We start from the raw sequence: 19461 nt of genomic DNA on the forward strand, positions 1-19461 counted from the left end.
ATTGCCTCTAGGGCATATTTCCAACAATGGGTGTGTCGAGGGTGTTATAAATGGTATCAGAACCGACTCTCATGGTTATGCAGGCGTATGACACATGGGCACATCATGGCATATATGTCAACATTTTAACATTGGACGCACAATGTGTCAAGAGGGAATGTTCCCGCCGATTCCGACAAGGATGCTAGTTCCTTGAATGGGTGTATATGTGACATACTGGCTTCATAGAAATGATAGAGAACTCATATTAATAAGGTGTACATTTTTTCGGAAGCTCATCTCTAAGGAACCTTCACGTTAAGTTTATATTTGCGATAACTTGAGGATGGGCGACTAACTCAGGAGTTCTTTCGAGTGAGATTTTTTTTTTGCATAAAAGCCTGATGTTGGTCTGAGAGACCAGTCTAGATATCACCCCGTAGACAATCTTCGTGCCTTTACAATCTCAAGTCCTTCATAATATCATCGACGAAAGCTATTGAGGGTGTATTGTTTAGGAGACGAACACCCTCAAGAGTAAAAAATAAGGCATAATCACTCGGTAGAAATCCGCAAAGGATCTTTCGACATAGGACGCCGCTTCGTGTGTTGGTCCTCTAGCTCCTTATTCGACCAACGAAAGAGTTGACGCCGTCGGGAGCTTGTGAGGTTATGTCTCCCTGGATCTGTGGTGGTTGTCCAACCCTTTTCATCACCTTCTTCTCTGGACGGTGGCATGTTTTCTAGGTCGTGACCGGTGACTTTCTAGCCGTTGCTTAACAAATTTATTCTGCCTTCAACGGTGTTTTGGAGGTCGAGAGGAGGCATCAACTGTGCTCACGACACATCGCCGATGAGTGTAGAAGGAAGGTGGTGTTGATTTTCCCAAAGACAAGTGTGTAACTTAGTTGTTAGTCTTTTTTAATAAAAAATACTCTGTATTATGTTGGTCAGAAAGTCCGCGAAGACATAATTAAGTAAAACATCAATCCCTCCTTAAAAAAGTGTTTTGGGCAGTGAGAAAACCCGAAAAAGTCATGGAACCTAAGATTAGGCAAGGTTCCCATAAGTTTTCCCATAATTGAACTCAAGTTTTGTATTTTGCGCCCTAAAAAATACTACTAGTTTGCTCAACTTTGTACTGAGATTTATCTGCGCCGTCCATTCTTCCATGGACCAGCAGGATCGACTTACTTTCATTGCCAGTAGCATCCCCGCAGTTGAACCTCCCCTCCCTCCCCAATTCTCCCCGCCCCTTGAACCCAAACCCTAGCTTACCATCCCGATCCCAAGAACCCACCTCGCCATGGACGACTCCAGCGACGGCGGAGCCACCGCCGGCGGCACTAAGAAGAAGCCTTCTGCGGCGGCCGCCAAGGGGAAGGCGACGGGAAAAGGGAAGGCCACCTCCAAGGCGGCGCCCAAGGCCAAGGAGAGCAGCCTCCTCAAGCAGAGTCAGCTCCTCGAAACCCCCCTTGTTCTTTCGTTTTCTTCTAGAATTCCGTCCTTGCATCGGTTCTATCGGCTGAATCGGGCCCTTTTGGGACTTCTGTGTTGCAGAATCGCCCGCAGAGTTCTTCGCGGAAAACAAGAACATCGCTGGTTTTGACAATGTGAGCTTGTGTAACTCGCTGTTTGTGTTTACTCTGGCGTAGTGGTCGACATCACTGCCTTTGAGGCTTAGATAGATGCCATCCCATTTATTTGCCCCTGGATTAAGCGCAGTCTTGTTTAAAATTGACATGGCACATACTGCGCAGAGCTGGGCTAAATAAGAATGAAACGGTCAATTAAAAAAATGATGGATGAACAGTAATATAGTTTTGAAGCTAATTTCTGTTAGGTGTCAGCAAACTCATTTCAGTGACTTATAATACTTGGCAGCCTGGAAAATCTTTGTACACCACAATGCGGGAGCTAGTTGAGAATGCTCTTGATTCAGCCGAGTCCATCTCCGAGCTCCCTGATATAGAAATTACTATGTAAGTGCTCTTCAACAGCATTTCTATTATCGGGTTCTTTTTCGCTTGGCAATGTTAAAGAACACTCTGTGGATTCCTTCGTATGTCTTGCCAGAGAAGAGATCACTAAGAGCAAATTCAACACAATGATAGGGCTAGTTGATCGAGAGCGCGTTGATGAAGCACTCTATGATGATTTTGAATCATCTAAGGCTCGTGAGGTAATACTACCACTTGCAAAAAAATTAGTAGTTCGGTCATTATTAGTTAAATAAGGTTTGCATACTGATGATATACTTATACTTTCCATATAAATATGTTATTGACACCCATTTATCTGTCTGGATTATCCTCCTTTATTCTGATACTACTGTAAAACTCCTCGATACTTAGAAACGCCTAGCTAAAGAAGCACGTTTCCAAGAAACACAAGCCAAAAATGCTGCTCTTGGGAAGAAAGTTAAGGACACTCCAGCTGCTCGCGGAAAAGGTCGGGGTGAGGCTTCATTTTTTAGAGTGACTTGCAAGGTATTGTCCATAATGACTTAACTTGTATGATGAGAATCTATCTTAGTATCTTTTGAACAATCTTGAATGTTTTGTGTGTCTAGGATAATGGCCGAGGTATGCCGCATGAAGATATCCCAAATATGTTTGGGAGAGGTAAGCAAGCTTTCAATATGATATTTTCTGTCAGATTTATTTTAGATTAAAACACTGAAGAAGGTATAAGGGCATGCTGTGCAACATCACTGGTATTATTGATATTTTAATGCAGTGTTATCGGGAACAAAATATGGTTTGAGGCAGACGCGTGGAAAATTTGGGCTTGGTGCTAAAATGGTAAAATTTCTTCACACAATTAAGTAGGAAACCTTTTTGTTTGTCACGAACGACCCTCTCATAAGAATGTATAGCGTCCATTCCTTTTGAAAGAAACAATGGGATCCAAACATTTGGCTGAATTTTGCCCTTCTCATAACAAAGTTTAGGACTTGTTTCTTTCTTTTGGTTCATAGCTGACTATTTTCTTGTTTATATTGGATAATGAAAATGTGCAGCCATGCAGTATTGTTGGTAGCTTGGAGACATTGATCGTCTTGTGCTGCTTTTCACGATCCTTTTCATTGTGTTCCTGTATAGCCATGTTAGAGATATGATTATAAGAAGAAACAAAAGTTTGAACTACAGTTGTAAAAAGAAAATCAACATTTTAGTTAGAACGGTTGTCCAATTTTCTCACTAAATTTGTGTTTAATCTTCAATAGGGAGACATGTACAGTTATGTTTTACGCTTGTAAACTTTGTGTTCTGATGGTTAAGCTGTCCCATGCATACAGAATGTGTGTGACATTTTGCCTCAGTTGAGTAAGAGTAACTAGCTGCGGTAAGCAGACTTTGAACATTGGACCTTTTATGGATATTCTGATGGATGATTATCTTATTCTGTTACTCTGTAGTTATGAACATGTTTGCAGTTAGGAGTTAAGACTCTTTGTTGCCTGTTCTGTCTAATTGAATTGTACTGCACAAATTCCAGTTAGTTTAACGTGTATTAAACAGGCACTTATTTGGTCAAAGATGAGTACGGGCCTTCCTATTGATATTAAGTCATCGATGAAAGGCCAAGATTATATCACGTTCTGTCGACTTGACATAGATATTCATAAGTAAGTGCTGCTTCTTGGTCAATGCTCTGTGAAATACAGTGAATGACTGGTCATTACTGTTTATCTTCATGTAAGTTGATTAGTTTACCTTGACTAATAATGGTAAATCTTACTACTCAGAAATGTCCCTCACATTCATTTACATGAGAAACGTGAGAACAATGATCACTGGCATGGGGCAGAAATTCAAGTTATTATTGAGGGAAATTGGACAACTCATCGTGTGAGTAGGATCTCCATTTCTTTTTAAAAACTGAAATAGTAAACTATCACTACTAAGCAGATTTATAATTTATTTTCTGCAGTCAAGGATACTACATTACATGCGACAGATGGCTGTCATTACTCCATATGCTCAATTCCTATTTAGATTTCTCTCAGATGCAGCAGAGTATGATTTTTCTTCTCTGGTACTTTGTGTCCTGCTAAATTAATAATCTTCTAATTCTTTGCATAATGACTCTGGTTCTTGCAGAAAAAATTTGACGATAAAATTTGCGCGAAGGACAGATGTTATGCCTCCTGTCCCACTTCTGACAAAGCATCACCCATCTGCTGTTGATTTGCTGCTGATAAAGCGCTTAATTACAGACACTACAAAGCCAAATCTTTTGCAGTTTCTGCAACATGAATTTGTGAATATAAGCAAAGCACATGCTGACCGTTTAATTGGTGAGTTACTTACTTAGTTGTGTGATATGCACTGTGCTGGGGTTTTCGTGGTGGCTGTGGTAGTGGGGTTGTGAAGTTGAAAATCAAATAACTTAGTCACTATCTACTTTGATAACCATGTATTTCTATGTTTCATATTTCTAAAGTGATATATTTTGATATTTGGAGTAACAATACCTTTAGTAATTACATATGGTCTTGCTTTATACATGGTTTTGAGTTCATGTGTTGCTATTTGCAATATACTATACTTCCAGTCAAATCATTTCTTTGTGAAGCCTGTCTGTTGAGTTAAATATATATAGTGGTACTGCCATTACATACTTTGTTAATCTACCTATGGTTGATACCTTTACCAAATTTATTTTGCATATCACAAATATTCAATTTGACAGGGGAAATGGGGCCTGATTTTAGTGCAAAAACGACAGTCAACAGCCTTACATCACAACAGTTAGTACGAATACATCAGTTGTTTCGGCAGGCTAAGTTTGATGATCCCAGTGGCAATGTATGCATCCCTTTCCACCTTGATTTGTTAATCACTTATCAGCTGTTTATTGACTAGTCTATCTTTCACAAATGTGCAATTAGCAATCACAGTATAGAAATCAACCAATTCTATAGTGTCTTAGTCCTGCAGGTGAATACAATTTACGTCTAGGTATCATAAAAGAGCTGCACCCTGATTTGGTTGCAACACATGCAAGCAGGTATAGCATTTAATCAGAGAATGTCCCAGATGTTGTTTCTATCTTATTTTCAGTTCAATTATCCTAATGTCATAAGGCTACCCCTCTGTTTAGCCCTCAGGTTTTTGAAGGGCATCCATTTATTGTTGAAGCCGGAGTAAGCATTGGTGGAAAAGATGTTAAACAAGTAAGAAACTGTTTGTTTTGTATTTCACAAGGAGTATTTTCTGTCTGTCATCTTAAAATATCCTGAAAACATGTTCTGTCTTGCTCCTTTTGTTGTGGTCTGGATAAAGGAGGAACCACATACCTGAGCAGCAGCCACAAAGTTCAGGATGAGTTAGTTTTATTTCAATGGGTTCTGTTCCAGTTTTCCTTTTGAATAGAGAAGCCGAGAACTAGTTTTTGTGATGTAGTCGGCTCCCATAAGATGACATGGTTTGGAAATTTACTATCACTAGCAGTTAGTGATATAGGTGGATTGGATAGTTTATTTTGTTAGGGGCCCTCTCCACAAAAGGGGGATGCCAATCTATTTCGGTTCAAGCAAGAAACAATCTAGTGCCCTATCCCAGTCTATATCTTATCCTCCCTGTCCTGTATTTTTCTTCCCCAGTCAAGTCTACACCCTCTCCTCCTATGTCCCTACACCCCCAGCATTGAACACCTTTGTTTTCTCGTAGCTGCTTGCAGTGTGTGATGGCAGATATTGTGAATGTCAAAATTGATACTTCCTTCGTCCCATAATATAAGACGTTTTTGCAAGCTAACATAGCTTGCAAAAACGTTCTATATTGTGAGATGGAGGGAGTAGTAGTTTATTCAATCATTTCATATTTCACATGAAGTGTCTGTTAGATTTCTGCTGATGCTCTTTCTATCTGTTTTTTTTCTCAAGTGCATTAGCATACATTATATATAGTCAAACTCATACAAAGGACTGTTGTACAACAAATAGGACATGTATATATATATATATATAATGTACACCCTTATGAATTTGCAACTAGCGGACCACAAAACGTGTGGCCCATGTGGTATTAAAAAAAGCTACCTGCATTTTTAAGATACCCTTGAATCGCTCCATTTACTGATTTAGTGGATAAACATTTGATCACACGGCTAAACCTATTATTTGTGTTAATACCACACCCCGAGCTCCAGTTTAATATACTAGGGAACTACCTTTCCATTGTTAATATTGTCCTTGCCGAGAAGATTCATGCTAAAACAATTTCCTTCTGATGATAGCAATTCTATTCTTTTTCAGGGTCTAAATATTTTTAGGTTTGCAAACCGCATACCACTTCTTTTTGAACAAGGTGCTGATGTCATCACAAGAACTGCCCTAAAAAGGATCAAGTAAGTTTTCCTGTTAGTACTTCTGTTGTACTTCAGATGTTTGTCTCTTCCATTACTCTCATCTTCCTCTTCCTTTTAGTTGGAGCATCTACAAAATTAATCAGCAGCAGGACAAGATCGGTGTCTTCGTGAGCATTGTCAGTACAAAGATACCTTTTAAAGGAACTGGAAAAGAGTATATTGGGGATGATATAACCGAGATAGCAGATGCTGTTAAGGTATATTCAAACTTTCCTTATTTACTGTCATTGTATGGTCATCTACTCATCTGATATCAATCTGCTTGCACTTTCAGTCAGCCCTTAAGCAGTGCTGTGTCCAACTGAAGTCAAAGATAGTGAAGAAACTTCAGGCTCGTGAACAGCAGGACAGGAAAAGGAACCTGAACAAGTAACTCCTCTGCCAAAAAGTTTTTATTGAATGTTCTTTGGGGATTTGGTGATGTCTAGTTTGAGCGTAGATGTCAGGCTGTTTGTATTTTTCCTATGGCTATGTTTTGAATCAGGGCATTTGCTCAATCATGCATTTGATAGTGCTTGTTGAATGTTGATGTTGGTTAATAACGATGCATTGCGAGATTTAGGCTCACTTTGGAAACTTAGGGCAGTCTCCTTAATTTTAAGCAACATTTGTGTGAAAGAACAGGTTTGGGCTGATATTCAAAGATTGATTTATAAACATGCTTTGTGACGCTGATACCAGATAATCCAGAATTAGACAGGGTCTTATCTTACTCCAGTGATTTCTTATTCACAGATACATTCCTGATGTGGCGAGAACAATTATGGAGACTCTGGGAGAACTTGCAGACGAGTCTCCCCCCAAGAGGCCACGGTTTGACAAGGAAGACGAGGAACTCCTTGAAAAAATAAATTCGGAGGAAGTGACAGAAATGACTTTTAGAGATTGCTTGACGCAGCATGTTGAACAGGTAAGGGCAAACCTAACACTCTAGCATAAACATAAACCAAAGCATGAAAGCAATATGCATTATATATTTTTTTCGTCCCGTGCTCTATACAGCCCATAGTTTTGCATCTTTCTGTGACTACACTACTGCCACATAAAAGTCATATCTGGTTTACACAAATCTATTACCTCCTTCCCAAATTACTTGTCTTAGATTTGTCTATATATGGATGTATCTAACACTAAAATGTCTAGATATATCCGTATCTAGACAAATCTAAGACAAGTAATTCGGGACGGAGGGAGTATATCTTTATGAAATTACATTATAACATCTTAATGCCTTTCTTGGTGCAAAGGTACATCCAGTCCTGAATCCCGGCATAGACTAAAAAATGTTGTACTACCTTCCACCGGTTTCGATTTGTTATCGTAAGATTGATCTTGTTTGCCCCAACATCAAACCACCAGGTTGACTATGAAATGGCGCTGGAGTATGCCATGCAGAGTGGCGTGAGCGAAGAGCCCCGCGAAGCAATCTATCTGAACTCGCTCGAAGGATCTTACAAGTTCGTCGACTTCCAGAGCCCCGCTTTCGTGTTTAGGTTCATCCCGTGAGGGCGCAATCGACACGCCCCCTTCCGTTCTCAGGTTGGTCAACAATAATGTGTTCCCATGGAACGGCGCCATACACAATTGTGTTTAAATTTTCCCCATTGTTACCGGGATGATTTGTTAGGCTGTTCGAGCTCGCAGCTGAGTGTAGACAGCATAAACATCGCAAGTGGTTTTATGGAAGCCGCTGTAATTGAGGGTGTAACTTTTTTTTTTGTGTGTGAAAACATTCTGGATTGTAATTGTATGTTGCATTTGTCGAGGAACAAGCATGTAAAAGTACATTGGAAAGATTCTGAAGTGATTTGATGGGCACCTGCTGAATTCATTCTAATGATTACTATATTCTCGCGATCCCAAATTGCTGGGGGACCGTTGATCTCATCTAAAGTTACCCAGGAGGTCTCAGGAAACCATTAGCCCCTTACTAGCCCAGTTGGCATGTTAGGGCATCTCCCACGCTGTCCATCAAAACGGACACCTCGCTGGTCCTGTGATGCGTCACTCGTTGACGCTACTGGCGCTGCGATGCAGCACTCTAGACGCTGCAAGCTGGCGTCGCTGTGGCGACTTTTGGTGATGCTGCATGGATGGCGACGATGTTGTGTGGACTGCTGCAACTGGAAACCGGGGATTGGCAGGTGTTGCGAGCGACCGACTCTTCCGATGGGTGCGCGGCTCTTGCTGTGAAACGGCTGCTGCGAGTCGGGCGGCGATGCTTTCTGGCGGCAACGCGTGCTGTTGCGTTGCTATGGCCAGAGGAAAACGGAGCAGGGGTTGTTGGTGCGATTGAAGGAGGACTACGTGGCATTGTGATGACAGATCGAACGGCTACACAGGAAGGATCCGACTGCTCGGGAGCCTGCAGAAATCAGCTAGTTTAGCAGCCATCATAATTAATCGAGCAATTTCTCTTGAGCATGTTTGGTTGGGGATAATTAGAGCTAGCGACTGAGAATTGAAGGAATACGAGACTTGAAATCTAGTATTGTTTAGTTAGGAAGATTAAGAATTCATAAGAGGATAGTCATGAGACTCGAGACTTCAATTCCCATTGTTTTATTGACAGAGGAGGGGCAGGAGTTGAAAGAGAATTGTTGTAATTAGTCAATTTTAACCATTCATCATAACTTATGTTAATCTTTCATCCACCCCGCATACACCTTATTTCTAGTTAGTTTGACTAAATCATGGCAACATAATTAGTCTTTTTAAAAGCATACTAAAAAATAAATATGAGGGAAATCACACGCAAGATGATATATATCATCAAAAACTGCCGCCGATTGACCGAAAGAGCGGCATTCATTCTTTATTGTCTTTATCACCTTGACGTTGTCAGAATTCACCTCTATGCGGTTACACCCGACTGTAGTTGCCATTGAAACCAAGCCGTAAGGCCAGTGCCTCGGCCATAAATTGTAGTTGAAATGAAATTATTTTCATGAGTTAATTTTAACCCTTCATGATAACTTACATTAACTTTCCTCACTCAGTCCATCGTCAATTCCCATAAACGAAACAGGGGAATAGAATCTTCCACCCCCCCTCGCTAGCAGATAGATAAGGTTTTAGTCCTCGCAGGGACGACGTTTGAACAGATGGTGGTGCTCCTTCTTCGAGTCAGTCTTGCAGGCTTCGATCCTCCTCAAGTTCGTTCAGACGGATTAGATGGAGCTCCAGCGTAGATTCCTGCCAGCTCCTTGGGACGTCGAGATTAGGTTTCTCGCCGTGCGTACACAATGACAATATTTCGCGTTAGGTTCTTCAGATCGATTTAAGGATTCAACGACGACGACTGCAACTCCAGGGTGTTGATCTTTAAGGGCACGTGCACGAAGACTTTTCGGCTGCCATCGACAAGGTCAGGCCGACTCCAGTATGGGAGTGGCGACAACGGCATGTCGACGACTCATTCTGGCGGCAGTAATGGTCGTTCGATGGTTCATGGATCTCGGTATAATTTTTATTATGTTTGAGATGCTTTGTACTTTCGGTGAATCTTTATAATAGATCTGATTCTTTTGACCAAAGAAAAAAAAAACAAGAAATACAATTTCTTTTCAAATTCTTACACATACTTTCTATCATGTGCCAAACAGATAATTAAGAATAAAATGAACCATCTCATGTCTAATTTCGATACAACTTCCTGCTCTAAACTCCTGTTCCCTTTTCCAAATATTGCCGAACACGCTATGATAAAAAAAACGCGAGGAGGCCTCATCGTCAGATCTGATTCAGCAGCTGCCTTCCCTTCACTTCAGTCGTGAAGCAAACCATACTCCAAAGAATGGCGGGGGACGGCGAGCTTCTTCCCCGGATCGCGGTGGTCGGCGCGGGCATCTTCGCGCGCACGCAGTACATCCCCAGGCTCCGCGAGATCTCCCACCTCGTCGTCCTCAAGGCCATCTGGAGCCGCACCCAGGTCAGGTGTCTCCCCCTCCCCTGCCCCCTCTTACTCCTTTCCCGTGCCGTGACTCTAAAGCTTAGCCGCTTCTGCTCGTCGTGTGTAATCTGACTGTCGCGGCGCCATCCTCCAGGAATCCGCAGAGGCTGCTGCGGAGCTCGCCCGCGATTTTGCGCCTGGCATCGAGTGTAAATGGGGCGACGCGGGGCTGGAGGAGATCATGGGAGACCCTTCCATCCTGGGTGTCGCCGTCGTTCTTGCAGGCCAAGTCCAGGTATGTACTATAGTATGGTTCATGGAGAATTCCTTTTGTTTCAGAATGATTGATGCTCTGAGAATTTACTTCAGTGTCCACTTGTGTAAAGAGCAATTGGTACAATGCTGGACTGCTAAAGTAGCCCAAAACCCAGCCAAGTGTTCCACTCACTGTTGTACAAATGTGCAGGTTGAGCTTTCCTTGAAGATGCTCAAGGCAGGAAAGCATGTGATCCAAGGTAAGTGGGAAAACATATGAAAGTATGAAACTAATCTTAACTGTCTGATTTGAGCTATATGACCGGCAGCGACAGTAAATAATTCTTTCTCTTGGTTATTACTATCTCATTACCTTGTTAAATATCCTAATTGGTTTCTCGCGGTTTGCATGGTGTATTTCCTGATGCTCTGAAGAGAAACCGGCCTCTGGATGTAAGTACATGTAGCTTTTCAGCGCTTCTTTCATGAGCATCATAATGGATACAACGTATGTGATCAGCTTTGTCCAAAAACTTCAGCGACAACCGAAGCAGAAACTGCGCTATCAGTCTACAACTCATTCCCAAACAAGTTCCCCTATAAGCCAATTTGGGCTCTTGGAGAGAACTACAGATTTGAACCTGCATTTGTGGAGGTAAACATTTGCAACCGTAATTTTTTATTGTTAGTTTACTTCTGTAATCTCTGGACTTCTATCAACAGTCAAGCAAGTTGATGAACGATATTGGTGATATGATGAACATCCAAGTTATTGTTGAAGGATCAATGAACAGTTCAAACCCATATTTCAATAGCTCCTGGAGACGAAATTTTGTGGTAAGGAATCAAGTCGCACAGCATCTTTTTTCTTTCAGTGCAACGTGCTTTATCTGCATTTCTCCTTACCATACATATAACCCCACTGTCCAAGCTAAACATTTCAGCTTACCTAACACATATGAGTAATGTATACTTGATTGGTTTGTGCTTAGCTGCACATTCACTAAACATAAGGCACTTATATGTTGTGTCAAAGGAGGATTTCGTATGCACATCTTGCCAACCAATACTTCTATACCATAGCAAAGTCAATGTAATGTTTGAATAAATTGCATGTTTTTTCTTTTGACCAATGTCATTTCAACTAAACAACAACAACAACAACAACAAAGCCTTTAGTCCCAAACAAGTTGGGGTAGGCTAGAGGTGAAACCCATAAGATCTCGCAACCAACTCATGGCTCTGGCACATGGATAGCAAGCTTCCACGCACCCCTGTCCATAGCTAGCTCTTTGTCGATACTCCAATCCTTCAGGTCTCTCTTAACGGACTCCTCCCATGTCAAAATCGGTCGACCCCGCCCTCTCTTGACATTCTCCGCACGCTTTAGCCGTCCGCTATGCACTGGAGCTTCTGGAGGCCTGCGCTGAATATGCCCAAACCATCTCAAACGATGTTGGACAAGCTTCTCCTCAATTGGTGCTACCCCAACTCTATCTCGTATATCATCATTCCGGACTCGATCCTTCCTCGTGTGGCCACACATCCATCTCAACATACGCATCTCCGCCACACCTAACTGTTGAACATGTCGCCTTTTAGTCGGCCAACACTCCGCGCCATACAACATTGCGGGTCGAACCGCCGTCCTGTAGAACTTGCCTTTTAGCTTTTGTGGCACTCTCTTGTCACAGAGAATGCCAGAAGCTTGGCGCCACTTCTTCCATCCGGCTTTGATTCGATGGTTCACATCTTCATCAATACCCCCATCCTCCTGCAACATTGACCCCAAATACCGAAAGGTGTCCTTCCGAGGTACCACCTGGCCATCAAGGCTAACCTCCTCCTCCTCACAGCTAGTAGTACTGAAACCGCACATCATGTACTCGGTTTTAGTTCTACTAAGCCTAAACCCTTTCGATTCCAAGGTTTGTCTCCATAACTCTAACTTCCTATTTACCCCCGTCCGACTATCGTCAACTAGCACCACATCATCCGCAAAGAGCATACATCATGGGATATCTCCTTGTATACCCCTTGTGACCTCATCCATCACCAATGCAAAAAGATAAGGGCTCAAAGCTGACCCCTGATGCAGTCCTATCTTAATCGGGAAGTCATCGGTGTCGACGTCACTTGTTCGAACACTTGTCACAACATTATTGTACATGTCCTTGATGAGGGTAATGTACTTTGCTGGGACTTTGTGTTTCTCCAAGGCCCACTACATGACATTCCGCGGTATCTTATCATAGGCCTTCTCCAAGTCAATGAACACCATATGCAAGTCCTTCTTATGCTCCCTATATCTCTCCATAAGTTGTCGTACCAAGAAAATGGCTTCCATGGTCGACCTCCCAGGCATGAAACCAAACTGATTTTTGGTCACGCTTGTCATTCTTCTTAAGCGGTGCTCAATGACTCTCTCCCATAGCTTCATTGTATGGCTCATCAGCTTAATTCCACGGTAATTAGTACAACTCTGAACATCCCCCTTGTTCTTGAAGATTGGTACTAATATACTCCGTCTCCATTCTTCTGGCATCTTGTTTGCCCGAAAAATGAGGTTGAAAAGCTTGGTTAGCCATACTATCGCTATGTCCCCGAGACCTTTCCACACCTCAATGGGGATACAATCAGGGCCCATCGCCTTGCCTTCTTTCATCCTTTTTAAAGCCTCCTTCACCTCAGACTCCTGGATGCGCCGCACAAAACGCATGCTGGTCTCATCAAAGGAGTCATTCAGTTCAATGGTAGAACTCTCATTCTCCCCATTGAACAGCTTGTCGAAGTACTCCCGCCATCTATGCTTAATCTCTTCGTCCTTCACCAAGAGTTGGCCTGCTCCGTCCTTGATGCATTTGACTTGGCCAATATCCCTCGTCTTCCTCTCCCGGATCTTAGCCATCTTATAGATGTCCCTTTCACCTTCCTTCGTGCCTAACCGTTGGTAGAGGTCCTCATATGCCCGACCCCTTGCTTCACCAACAGCTCGCTTTGCGGCCTTCTTCGCCATCTTGTACTTCTCTATGTTGTCTGCACTCCTATCCAGGTATAGGCGTCTGAAGCAATCTTTCTTCTCTTTAAGTGCCTTCTGGACATCATCATTCCACCACCAGGTATCCTTATCTTCGCTTCTCCTTCCCCTGGACACTCCAAACTCCTCCGAGGCCACCTTACGAATGCAAGTCGCCATCTTCATCCACACATTGTCCGCATCCCCTCCTTCCTCCCAAGGGCCCTCCTTAAATACCCTCTCCTTGAACACCTGAGCTACCTCCCCCTTGAGCTTCCACCACTTCGTTCTAGCGACCTTGGCACGCTTATCCCGCTGGACACGAATCCGAAAGCGGAAGTCAGCAACCACCAGCTTATGCTGGGGTACAACACTCTCCCCAGGTATCACCTTACAGTCTAGGCACGCACGCCTATCTTCTCTTCTCGAGAGGATGAAATCAATCTGGCTAGAGTTTTGGCCACTACTAAAAGTCACCAGATGTGATTCTCTCTTTCTAAAGAGGGTGTTAGCTACAATCATGTTGTAGGCTAGAGCAAAGCTTAAGACATCTTCTCCTTCTTGATTCCTGATGCCATAGCCAAAGCCCCCATGTGCCCCTTCAAAACCTGTGTTAGATGTACCCACGTGGCCATTGAGGTCTCCTCCTATGAAGAGCTTCTCACCAATCGGTACACTCCTAACCATGTCTTCCAAGCCTTCCCAGAACTCCCTCTTGGTGTTCTCATTGTGGCCTACTTGCGGGGCATATGCGCTGATAACATTGAGAACCAAGTCCTCAGCTACCAGCTTGACCAGGATAATCCGGTCCCCACGTCTCCTGACGTCTACCACTCCATACTTGAGGCTCTTGTTGATCAAGATGCCTACGCCATTTCTGTTTGCAGCCGTCCCCGTGTACCACAGCTTGAAGCCGGTATCCTCCACCTCCTTCGCCTTCTGTCCTCTCCATTTGGTTTCTTGGACGCAAAGGATATCAACACATCTCCTCACTGCTGCATCAACTAGCTCCCGAAGCTTCCCTGTCAGAGACCCTACGTTCCAGCTACCTAAGCGAATCCTCCTAGGCTCGGCTAGCTTCCTTACCCTTCGCACTCGTCGAGTCAAATGCGAAGACCCTTGCTCATTTTCCACTACATCCGGGCGCCGATGTAGCGCGCCACTAAGGATGCGACGACCCGATCCTCGCTCACTTGCCACCGTATCCGGATCAAGATACGGCGCGCCACTTGGGGGGTGACGGCCCGGCCCTTGCCCATTTTCCACCACACCCGGGTTCCGATGTGGCGCGTCGCTGAGAGGGTTACGCCCCAACGAAAATCTTTTGGGTTTCATCTCCATAAGAGTGGCTGAGTTTTTACGTTGGCTCGCCAAGCCTATCACAACCCTCCTCCTTTACCCGGGCTTGGGACCGGCTATGTTGAGACAACATAGGCGGAGTTACCAATGTCATTTCAACTACCTAATCAAAATGTCATATAACTCTGTTTGCTTATCTACGCAAGTTTGTCTAATTTTTGTGTGTACATACTCAAAATCCATGGAGGTGCTGGTGGTACATATTTGGCCTCACTAATTCTCTAGTTACGTCAATTTTTTGGGTTCTAATCTAGTGGGATATTTCTGTTGGCATTGAAGTGGAATTCGCATGTCTGCAAGTCTGCAATAGTTAGGTCATTCAGCTTCTTCGGCTGTGAAGTATTCAAATGCTTGCAGCCATTCTTTTCATCAACTACATTTCTGTGGTTTTTCTCTCCCGAGTTCTGCAAAGAAAGAATCACCACATACTATTTACTTTGTTTGACATGACAAGTATTTCATCCTAATGAGTCGATATGTCTATCCTTGGTCCTTACTATGATAACAATAATTTGCAGGGTGGTTTCATACTGGATATGGGCGTGCATTTCATTGCAGGACTAAGAATGGTATTTCCCATCTTGTTTTTTTGCAAAAGTGTTGACCAGCTTCTGGCTTTTGTATCATGTGAGGAGTCATTGTAATCCATTTGAAGGATTTGATACTCTTAAGCAGACATAAGAAATATTATCCGGTAGATGGATTTGATGCTCACTACACGGACATGGTCGTTAAAATACACTTCACAAGTACACAACTGCTACTATGAACATATTGAAGTAGTTAAGTTTGATTTTCCAGTTGCCCAGTTATGCACAGCATAATGCAAGTGAATGAGAAGGCTTATGCGTGCCAATTAATGTGCTATTTAAGATTATTACGAAGGTTATTATTTTTTTACTTCTCCTTACTCTGTTAACATATGAGCTCATTTGTAACAGCTTGTTGGTTCGGAAGTAGCAACTGTATCGTCTATCTCTCGTCATGTGGACACGGATTTACCACCACCTGATAATATTTGTTCTCTTTTGTAAGTTATGAAAGATACAAAGTGAATTTTGTAAATGTTACATTTTTAGATCTTACAGACCCTTGATGTGCTAGTGCAGCCAACTGGAAAATGGATGTGCTGGGGTCTTAGTATTTGCAGTTAATTCGAGGTCGCCAAAGGTTAAGATTTATTTTGTTGCAAAAGATGTGTGGCACATATTATTCTTTAGGCATATTAGGTTATGTATCATTCACCACATTCTTTCTTTACTTCCATTTTTTTGCTGATATTGCTAGACATATGATATTTAGATATTGTGGCGGGTTGATGGAACAAAGGGAACAGTAAAAATTGAACGTGGAGATGATGGTGGGAAACATGGTTACCAGGTAAAAGCCACTTTCTCTGCAAGTGCCAAATGAACTTTCAGCCTGCTTCTCACTGTTTATCCGACCTGCCAGTCACACACTATCCACCCCATTGGCTTCCCCCACTTGTTATTTGTTCCGCGAGTTTGGTATTGTTTTATTCATTACATCATGATCACACTGCATTGCTACAAATAATAGTGTTACTCAGACAAAGGTGCGGAGTCTATCTCTGATTCGGAAAAAGGACTTTGGATTTGAAAATGCTACTTGGATATGCACACTTGTGTTGGAAACTGTCTTGGATTCGGGCGTCCGATTCTTTTTATGTCGGACATGGGTCTCCGCATAACACTGAAGTCATGTTCAGGCAGGATGTTACTGAAGCAGTGTATCTTTTTCTTGAGAATACGCAAAAGATTTATGCATCATTACATTTAAGGAAGATAATATAGTTTGACTGTTACAACACTAAGTTGTGGACTTGGCTAGCCAAAAAACCAAGAACCCTATCTCGGTCATTTACCAGGACAGTAGCTTCAGCAATACATGGACGCAACCTTGGATCATAGAGATTTAGCCGATTAGCGCGCCCAAATGGTCCTCTTCTGCTTTTCCCCAGACCTCGCGTCCTCCTGCACTGCAGCGACATCTGGTATCTTGTTCGGAAGGATGCAGACTTTCCTTGTCTTCCAACTGCCCACATGATTGAAACAGTGTAAATCGACATTATACTTATGAACTATGTCATGCATTCACAGGTGCTTTTCTCAAGCGAAAGTGGGGAGTGCCAGAAGACTTTTTACCCATTCTGTGGTGTGCATGAAGAACTGAAAGCATTTGTCCATGACATGGTGCAGGCTAGCAAAGTATGTTGTTAGTATTGGTCAATCTCTGTTTTTCTTTTCTCGCATAGATCGTGGGTTCTCATGATGTCAGAATTTGCCATAAACCAAAGATCATTTGCCTATATTCCACAGAATGCTTAAAAGCATCCCAGGATTTCATCATACTCTCTCTAAGTTGCCCCACTCATGCAGGATGGGGATCACAAGGCTGAACCCCGCAGTTCTTATGTCGAAGGTGCTCGTGATGTTGCTGTTTTGGAAGCCATGCTTGAATCTAGCGCGAAGCAAGGAGCCATGGTGCAAGTGAAGAAATTCTAACAAATCTCAATTAGCAAATGAGGGAACATGAACATTCTTCTGCTAGAATGATCGGTCCGGTAGGACGTGAAAATTTGTAGCATCGGCGACAAAAGGAACACCATTTTATGATTATTATGCAATTGATGCTATAGGATAGGATGCTGCAAGTCGGGCTGTTCCCTGGAACCATCATTCTTTCACACAGATCTATACGACAGCTGCTACAGATTTATTTACCATATACTGTACTATCTATCACGTATACTCTTGCTACTGATCTTGTATGCTATTTCTTGCATTTTATGTTGAGAAAAAATGTACTCTTGCTTGTTGTTTTCCATTCCAGCTGCATATACAGGTGGCTGAGACCCTCAACTTGGGAAAGTGGGTCAATATGACAGTTTGGAGAGTTGTTTTCCTGATGTGGCATGCAATGTGGGTGGCACATAATTATTGGATTTCTTGTATAATTTCACACTGAGCTTAGAAAAACACTGAACAAGATTCTGAAAATTGATTTTTTTGATGAAAAACTTAAGATATTTAGAACTGATATAACATTTACTTTCAGGAGTAGGATATTAGGGTGCATGTTGTTGGGATTTTGGAAATCCAGACCAGAAAAAAGCCAGACTCTATTTTTCTTCTGAAGTTAGATTTTTTTTTTTGCGGGTAAAAGTTTGATTTTTCTTCTTCCAGCTTTTCTAATTTCCACAAAATCTAATATTGTTTTGAGTATTTAAAAATTTATATTGTTTTAAATATATTTTACTGCGCTATTGTTTTGATTATTATTATTATTGGTTTACATATAATCATCTAGCGAATGCCACGTTGCCAAAACCGTACGCGTGTCGCTGTGTCATGCCAACAAAACCACTCTCAAAACGTTGTTATAGCATTTGCATTCTTTCTCACTAGAGGTGAGACAAATGTTGTTATAGCATTTGCATTCTTTGTAGCTAGAGGTGAGAAAAATCGACTAGCATCAATGCTACATACGTGATATGGCAGTAGACAGTTTGGTGCTCAATGCTAAACTAGTTAAAATGACATTTTGAATCATGTCAGTAATTAAACAACATAAGGTATTTGGCGACGTTGTAGAGGATGGGCTCTTGAGATGCGTACATATGGTATTTAAGAAAAAGGCTCCAAGGAGCCCGTCCTCCATATCCTCTTTTCCGGAGAGACGACATATTAACCAACAAATCCTATATGCCGCTCGCTGCTTCGCACAGGCGACCAAGCAAGCAAACTTGAGATGGGGCGGACCATTAGGTAGCTACAGTACAACAGAAATTTTGGTTCTGAGAACTTTCTGGAAGGTTCCTATCTGGTTCTAGCAACTTCCAAAAAAAGGTATCAACCCGGTTTCCTTTTTATGTTTTTCTAGATTTTTATTTTTTTCAAAATGTTTGAAAATTTCAAAAAAGTTGGGAAATTTCATTTTTTTTCAGAAATTAGGGAATGTTCAGAAAATTTAAAAATGATCTGAAATATCATTTGTTCAGAACTTAGAAAATGTTCAGAAATTAAAATTTTGTTTGTAAATTTTAGAAATTATTCTCTTTTTTCAAAAAATGTTTGCACTTTAATTACAAATCAACCGAAGAAAAACTAAAAAAAACTATCAATCGCCACAATGGAGTTGTTAACTTTTTTTTAGGGGTATCACCAAGTTTTATTACTCAAAATCCAGTGATGTGGGATACAAAAGGGATCATGAGGTTGAACCAACCAGAAGTGCACCCCTAATTGAGAGGATGCAAGAACTTGGCGAAGCTATCGGCGTCGCTATTAGCAGCTCGACCTTCAAAGGAAAAAGTACAATTAGACATTTGAGACCTCCTACTAATCTCACTAATGATGTTACCATATACTCTGTGGCTTGCTTTCTCTATATCCTTGAAGCATAAGATCCTCTGTGAGAGATAAAGCCTCTCGACAGAGCTGTTAACAACCGTAGCGTTTGCTATAGTAAGCGACTTTGATACAGTCTCGTGCTGATGGGCCAGCCCACTTGGTGACACCCCTATGCGAAAGGCTAGCATCTTGACACACGGAGCGTCATA

The 19461-nt window shown here is 42.2% G+C and overlaps 2 protein-coding genes across 2 annotated transcripts; both read left to right on the forward strand.

Annotated features, from left to right (window-relative positions):
* The first annotated feature begins 1196 nt into the window (after positions 1-1196).
* LOC119301196 (DNA topoisomerase 6 subunit B) lies at positions 1197-8194 on the forward strand. Its single transcript, XM_037578119.1, has 19 exons — positions 1197-1433; positions 1540-1592; positions 1864-1961; positions 2056-2161; positions 2334-2468; positions 2552-2603; positions 2719-2783; positions 3504-3610; positions 3731-3833; positions 3916-4001; positions 4086-4282; positions 4678-4793; positions 4910-4995; positions 5089-5161; positions 6245-6336; positions 6416-6554; positions 6632-6726; positions 7093-7267; positions 7717-8194. Exons 1-19 carry the CDS (start codon positions 1286-1288, stop codon positions 7861-7863), a joined length of 2073 nt encoding a protein of 690 aa, XP_037434016.1. The 5' UTR covers positions 1197-1285; the 3' UTR covers positions 7864-8194.
* A 1895-nt stretch (positions 8195-10089) lies between these two features.
* Positions 10090-17719, forward strand: LOC119301197 (uncharacterized protein YMR315W-like). The gene is made up of 12 exons (XM_037578120.1): positions 10090-10288; positions 10404-10544; positions 10716-10764; positions 10940-10957; positions 11044-11159; positions 11228-11341; positions 15398-15448; positions 15821-15909; positions 15989-16049; positions 16182-16259; positions 17000-17107; positions 17279-17719. Exons 1-12 carry the CDS (start codon positions 10154-10156, stop codon positions 17402-17404), a joined length of 1086 nt encoding a protein of 361 aa, XP_037434017.1. The 5' UTR covers positions 10090-10153; the 3' UTR covers positions 17405-17719.
* Positions 17720-19461: the final 1742 nt, after the last annotated feature.

This window comes from Triticum dicoccoides, chromosome 5A (genome assembly GCF_002162155.2).
Source record: "Triticum dicoccoides isolate Atlit2015 ecotype Zavitan chromosome 5A, WEW_v2.0, whole genome shotgun sequence".
NCBI lineage: Eukaryota > Viridiplantae > Streptophyta > Magnoliopsida > Poales > Poaceae > Triticum > Triticum dicoccoides.